The sequence below is a fragment of the Acanthisitta chloris genome, unplaced genomic scaffold, assembly GCF_000695815.1.
Source record: "Acanthisitta chloris isolate BGI_N310 unplaced genomic scaffold, ASM69581v1 scaffold42505, whole genome shotgun sequence".
Taxonomy (NCBI): Eukaryota; Metazoa; Chordata; class Aves; order Passeriformes; family Acanthisittidae; genus Acanthisitta; species Acanthisitta chloris.
The window spans coordinates 42,702-50,057 of NW_008673981.1; the positions used below are offsets into that span (position 1 = coordinate 42,702).

Consider the following 7,356-nt stretch of genomic DNA (forward strand, 5'->3'; position numbering starts at 1 on the left):
AGACAGCTCTTAGCACATTCGGTTCCTACCGCGCAAATGGAGCTCAAAGACGCACAGCTTGTCCCACCCAGACAATGGTTTGTTTATTAGCTACATCCCCCCAACAAAATAACCTTTTCAGTTGTGTTTTGGTTCTCAACATTTCACACACAGAGCAGCAGGCAATGCTGCCCTCCTCCCCAAGACTCCCAAGTTTTAACTCAGGTCAGCTTGGGCTCGCGGTTCCTACCGCGCAAATGGAGCTCAAAGACGCACAGCTTGTCCCACCCAGACAATGGTTTGTTTATTAGCTACATCCCCCCAACAAAATAACCTTTTCAGTTGTGTTTTGGTTCTCAACATTTCACACACAGAGCAGCAGGCAATGCTGCCCTCCTCCCCAAGACTCCCAAGTTTTAACTCAGGTCAGCTTGGGCTCGGAAAAGGAATAGCCACCCAAAGAGGTTGTTTTATTCCAGCCTGACTTAAACTGCAAAGACCACTGGCTTGTTTTCCTGCCTTCAGGGAGGAGGGGATCCCTCCTTTGCAAGTGCAAAGCCCTGTGTCTGTTCTCACACTGGAGGGAGTAACAGAAGAGCTTTTCTGGAAGTGGGGATGTTGTACCAGCACTGCTGAAGGCAGAATTGGGACCAATATATCTCACATGCCAGAATAGGAGATCTGCAAGTACAAACTTTATTTAGACATGAAAATCAGGGAGATGCCCAACTATTCAACCTGCCTGGGCAAATGCAGCTTATCGGGCGCCCAGAAACAGCCAATAAAGTTAAGTGGTGAAGCTTAAGCCCCGAAAACAGTGTGTGATAGTTCTGGAGACTGTCTTTGACTCTCTGGCATTTACTACCATCTTTATATTGGGGATTTACGAGTCCAGACCTTTGAGTATAATTTCACTCACAAGCATCAGTCCCACGCGAATAAAATGAAGACCTGCCCATATCCATGAGCACAGTGTTAGCCCCACCAGGCTTTGCACTACCACACAATGCAAACTGTCAGTGCCTCAATCAATACCCGTCAGTGCTCAACAATAAAGACATAGTGCTTCAGATGGGGGGAGATTAGCCTGTATCAGATTTACCAGTTGTCCAGGCAATCCAGGATCTGGGACACAGACTGATTATGCTTAGGAGATATATCCTTAACTACAAAAATGGCAGAGCTGTGAGGCACCAGGAGTAACCCTGCATTTGGAATGTGGAGTCTTTGCTTTAATACGCATTAAAACAACAGCAAAATGCTTGCTCTGGGTCTATGTCCCGGCTGCTGCTCTCTTCCCCATGTTGCTGTGCCTGCTACAAGGATCAAATTTCATGGTTTACTGTTCTCCCTCCAACTGGCCACCATCCACATTCTTCTTCTGTACAAAGCTGCACCTCTTGCTCCAAAGAAGAGAGTACTATGCCTTCTTTTTATAAATTTTAGTCACATTTGCAAACACACACACATACACACAGAGTAAGGAGATGACTTTTAAGCACTCAACAACATTCCAGGGAATGCTGCTATTTTTCCTTGAGCAAATTTCTGTGAATGAGGCTAAAAAAGGGTAATTTTCCACCAGAAGGTTACTCATTTTTGAGATGCAGAAGTTGCCTCCCCTGTCTTCTGGATCTTTAACATTTGCCTTTTAAAGAAACAACTGCTCTATGCTTGAAAAGTCCTATTCATCACCTGCCTCAGGAGAGAATTGGCACCAAGACTCTGCAAATCTCAAATTCAGCCCTGGGTACACTTCTGGAAATCAAAACCACAGTCACTGTGGCTACTTTGCCACAATGGAGTAAAATTGGTACACAGCAGGTTGGATCCAAAATTCAGTATCAATCTCTCAATGTAAATAAGAAATCTGTTGTAGACAAATAACAGATCTCCATGATTCCAAGAAACATAGCAGGTATCTCAGACTCTTAAGGTTTCCTGCCTAGAATAATTTTCCCATGAAATTTTTCTTATAATTCAGCACTCAGGATCCATTTTCTTCTATGAGATTTGCAGTAAAGTTATCAAAACCTAACAAAATGCTTCACTCCTGAACATCCACCATCTTTCTTCAGCAGCTCGACAGACTGTAAAACTGAAGCACTGTCATCTGGTGTGTAATTATTGTAATAAGTCTTCCCTGTAAAATGAGGGAGGCACCATAAGCTTACCTAACTAGTCTGAAAATGTAAAATGCTCCTCACCTGTAATCATTGTCTTAACTGTCCTTGATCTATACTGATAGCCACCAGATTATAATAACTCTCTCTGACAGTGAGAATCAGCTGAAAATGCAGCACAGGCAGTGCACCAGGGAAGTTGCTGGAAGAAGGAATATTTTGATCAATTAGGGAGAGTCACTGCAGGAATTTTTCTCTCTCCTTTTTTTCTTTTTCTTTGGCTAATCAGTGATATAGGGGGTTCAGAGGTATAAGACAAAAGCAGGGAAAACTGGGGCACATGAAACCTCAGGAATTCAACAGGGACATTGCAACTACACAAACTCAGTGGTGGAGCAAAGAAACCCCAGCTCTGCAGCGCATTCTCCAGCTCAGCTCTTGCACAGATCCCAGTAGAGCTTGAGAGATCAGTCTCTGGTTTGCTGGGAGAGAAGTGTCTCAGTCCTTCCCAAGGAGTTGATGGAGTGCCTATGTGCACAGCTAAGCAGCTTGGAGGATTCTGCTTACAAAGGCTGGTTTGGCCTAACAAGGTCCCTGGTTTGGTGGTGATGTTCAGTGTTCTCTTGTATTCTTCCTGACAAAAAGACAGCTGTCTATTCCTCACAGCCAGGCTGCTCTCAGACCCAGTCCCCAAGCCCTTCCATGCTCTGAAGTTCCTGCTCACAGTACATCTCTTATCTGGGGGAGCAGTGGATTCACACCTCTCCACGAATCTCAGGGAGAAGGTCGCTGAAGAGAAACTAGGGCTGTGCCTCACTTCTGCCAGCTGCATTTTTGCATTTACCAGCTTGATTGGTATTGCATATCACCATGGGTGGGGAATGGCCCTCATCCAAAGCAGGGAATGGCTTCTGGCAAATGCTAGTAACAGGTATTTCAAGTCTGCCTCTTTGCTATTCGAGAGCTGTACTGTTTGACCTGCTGCCCATGAAGGACATATTTTTACTTCACTTCTTACCATACCTGATCTTTCCTAGCCTCAGAAGCATAAGACAGAGATGAATTTGTTGAAGGGCACTATGATAAAAAGAAGATATTCCCACCAAAAGGATGACAGGAAACATGCAACAAGAACATCTCTACAGCTTGTAACATAAGCTAAACACGAATATCACTTATAAATGTAAAAAAAAAAATTTTAGTGATATGAAATGTGTTTTCACTAATAGCACAAAGTTCTTCAGCAGGCTAGAAGACACAATGCATGCTGGAATTACAGTACATTTCAACTGAATAAATAAATAAAGTTACTTTCTAACACCAGAAAGTTGTTATTGCCTTGTTCATGTATACACTGTGCACACCTCAGAAATTAGTGACATCGCATTGAAACACAAAGGAAAGTAAAGATAAGAAAATAAATGACTCAGTATTTTCACATAAGCCAAATAGGACAGAAGAGCCATTCTCACCTGTCTGCTTTGAGACGGCAGTGTGGCTGTCTGCATCTGTCTCTGCATCCGATGTGGCTGCATCAGCTGTCGGAACTGCTGCTGGAGAAACTGGCTGTTGTTGGTCTGCTGGGACTGCTGTGTGGCTGGAGACTGCTGCTGCTGCTGCTGCTGCTGCTGCTGCTGGAGATAGTGAATGAGAGACTGCTGCCCTTGTCCTGCTGTCAGAGGGGACATCTTTTGAGTCGCTGACTCTGAGGCAAAGTGAGACAGTGGTTTGGTGTTATTGAAAGAAAACTGGTCTTGGCTAACAGGGCTCTCATTCACCAGACCTGGCTGTAAGCTACTGGATGGCTGTTGCATAATTATGTTCATATTTTTGGTCGGGTTTGTAGTCATTGATTTAAAAAGCGAGTTCTGCATACTTGTGGGGTTGCTGGTGGGAGTGATGTTAGAGATTAATGTACCTTGAGGACTGAAGGGCTGCTGATGCAGAGCTGGGCTTGACAGCTTTTCTGGCCTGTATGGTGGAGAAGGTCCAGTATTTGTGGAGGTCATGCTGGCAACCAAATTGTTCTGTGGACTTTTAATGTTGTTGGCTGGTAAGTTGGCTGCTGTCAGGGTGGGCAGCATGGAGCTCTGTGGGCTGAAGGGCTGCTGGTTCAGAGCTGGACTGGAGAGCTTCTCAGACCCATAAGGAGGAGAGGGGCCATTGGATGGGGTGCTGCTGGAAGTCATGCTTGAAAGCAGAGTGTTTTGAGGACTCTGAATATTGTTTCCTGGTAAATTATTAGCAGGCATACCAGACACCATAACATTTTGAGGACTGAAAGGTTGATGGTGTGGGGATGATCCTGCCCTGTAAGGTGGAGAGAGACCAGGAGGAGACATAGTTGGCCAGCTGGGAGCCTGCACTTGTTGCTTAGTAGTAGACACCTGCTTGCTAGCTGCCAGCTGCTTTAGCTGCTGAGCATGCCAGTTGGAGCTGGGCATGTTGGGTAAGGGTACTGGAAGCATTGGTGGTGGCTGATTCTTGCTCTGAGCAGCTGTAGAGATGGGCGATGCAGCAGGTTTGTTTGAGGGAGGAACCTGGAAGTTAGCTCCAGCAGATGATGGTCTCATCTGAGGAGATCCTCCACTGGTTGGATTGCAGCCTGGAGAAAAATCTTTGTTAGCAACATGGTTCTCCAAGTGGGAAGTCTGTGGGGAGGACTTTGGAGTGGTATTTATGCTTGGCTGAGAGTGACTCAGACCAAGTGGATCTTCAGCCTTGCTGCACAAAATCTTCTCCAGATCTAGGACACTGGGAGAAGGATCAGGCATTTTTGTCAGCTCTTCCAACAGATCTTGCAGCTCTTGGTCCACAGACTGTAAGCTGTTTCCTTTCTCATCATAGTGGACAATGTTGTTGTTTTGCCCTCCTATTGACCCCTTCTGATTTATTTCAGTGTTGGGTGGCACTGAGAACGGGGAGCCAATGCCACCACCATTCATGTGATTGTTTTCAAGGAGCACCGGATGCCCTGCGACTCCCAGGGAAGAGGCGCCGTGACCGGTGGAGAACGGAGAACTTTGCATTTCTGGACATGCCACATTGGGATTGGCACCTTGGCCCATGGCAAGATTTACATCGTCAAGACAAAGTCTTTTACTGTCGTTTGGGAAAATGACATCAGGCACGCCACTGGAGGCAGGAGAGCTATCATCTTCCAGTTTTCTTTTAATGGATCCCTGTAACTGTGAAAATAGGAAGAAGAAAAGATCCATTATTGACCTTATTCTGACATGCACTGAAGCTCAATACTGCAACACCGGATTGGAGATAAAGAAAATTAAATCATACAATTAAAAACCCAATCATGTGAGACAAATTCAATCAGGATTTAAATGGGTGCAACTTCACTGAAATCCAAAGAGTTATAGTCAGACAAAGGCTAAATCTCATGTGTTGGCCTTAAAACAGATGTTACAGCTATAAAATACTGTCTGTCATGTGAACTGTAATAGAAGTTTTTTAAATAGTTTCTGGTTCCATTTCAATTAAGACATTATACTGCCTGCATAACAAACATGCCAACATTTTTATGGTAACATTTTTTAGGTCTAAATGGCAGATCTGAATGAAACCCTGGACTGAATTTAATGACCTTCTGCCAGTGACTCGGATTAAATTCAGACCTGAGACAATGAAATTGTTTTACATTCTTTATAGGCAGAACATCTGAAATAACTGGCATACTTTCTAAACAAACCAAAACAAAACAAATTCTCATCTATCTATCTAAACAGACTTTCAAGCTTCCTAATCACAGATGTTTTAGATTCCAGAAACAGTAAATAACAGCTAAACTTCTTAATTTTTGTTTATTCTCCTAAATCTAAGGCATTGTGGGCTTTGCTCTTTTGAAGGATCACCACTCATTCATAAAAATCGATGTGTTTTTAAAATACAATTGTATTAATATCTTGATCTACAAGAAATGGTGTAGTTGTAAATCCACAAATCTTAGGGAAAAATAACTGTCTTCTACATATGAAGAAAGTGAAACCGAAAACAACACTTCTTAGAGTCATTCAGCATATAGCAATCTCTTCCAAGCAGAATCATCTGTGGCTTTCAGTTTTAATAAGCATGACCTGTATGTCTCAGGATTAATGAGACATTAACACTGCTGCTTCAAGTTAAGGGAAATAAGCATTATGGCCTTGTTTATCAATAGAGGGAGGCAGTGTTTAGAGAAGTATCTGATCAGCAATTGGAAAACCATATTAGGTCACTGTTCCTCTAAGTAAGTACTCTAAGGCTCACAGTAAAGCCTCTCCCAGCTCTAGGCTACAATTCCAAGTGGTGCTAGCCATCTAGTGCCATAAAAAAACTTCATACCTAATCAGAGCTCATGTAACCAGAAAAGCCCCCCCAACCTTACCCTGGCATAGCCAGATCCACTCTAGGGCTGTGCTGGATATGACCAGCTTCTAAATTGTACACGAATTATTAAACACATCACAGTTTTGGCTAAGTCACTCCACAATGGCCAACAACTTTGGAACTCTCAGACAACAGTGTCACAAGACTGTCACCATGGGGTGTGTGGAGGCTGCAGGGCACAAGGTGGGCACACCACGTGCAGCTCCTTCTGCACTGTACACATGAAGGTCAGTGTGGAAACAGCTAATGTCCACCCTTAAATTCATCCTATCTTCAGGCAATTGACCACCAACATGCACCATTCTGACCTGGAAACATGATGGAGCTTGCAGTGGCTCACTCCTGGACTCACACGAGTGCCCTCTCATCACTGATTTCTAAATTGGTGGGCAGAGAGATGATAGCAAATTTGAGCCTACAGTTGCTTGGGTTATAGACGCAGTTTGGGATAGTATTGGGTGTTGCCATGCTGGTATCCAGCTTACACAGACACTTGGAGGAGAGCGAGAAGACACAGTTAGTTGTCCATGATTGTCATGGCAGGTCTGCAGATGATGGAGAGCTGCTGATCAACTTTTAGGTAGAGTTCATCTACTTTCCAACAGCTTTAGCATTGTGGCAGAGAGACCTTTTCACATGGGTATTTTCCTCTTACTCCCGAAGAGTTATCCCTTATGGAGCAACCAGTGCTTCTCTCCAGTGACCTCCAGTCACAGTGCTTCAACATGGGCTGTGCTCAAAAAACACTGGCAGGGGAGAAGTGAGGAGAGCTGCTTCCAGTGCACATTGTCTGGTTACCTGAGAGCCTCTCTGGGCAGCAGTGCTGTGTGGGTCTGGGATCACTGCTCTGTGAGAGACTGTCCCTGCATCACAG

General features: G+C 44.3%; 1 protein-coding gene across 1 annotated transcript in view; it reads right to left on the reverse strand.

Annotated features, from left to right (window-relative positions):
* MAMLD1 (mastermind-like domain containing 1) overlaps positions 1-5,290 on the reverse strand; it is a gene marked incomplete at its 5' end in the record, with an annotated part of 32,922 nt that extends 27,632 nt beyond the window's left edge. Inside the window, 2 exons of the mRNA XM_009075135.1 lie at positions 3,575-3,807; positions 4,021-5,290. Of these exons, the coding sequence (XP_009073383.1) occupies positions 3,575-3,807; positions 4,021-5,290 (1,503 nt within the window). The remainder of the gene's footprint in view (positions 1-3,574; positions 3,808-4,020) is intronic.
* Between the last annotated feature and the right edge of the window lie 2,066 nt (positions 5,291-7,356).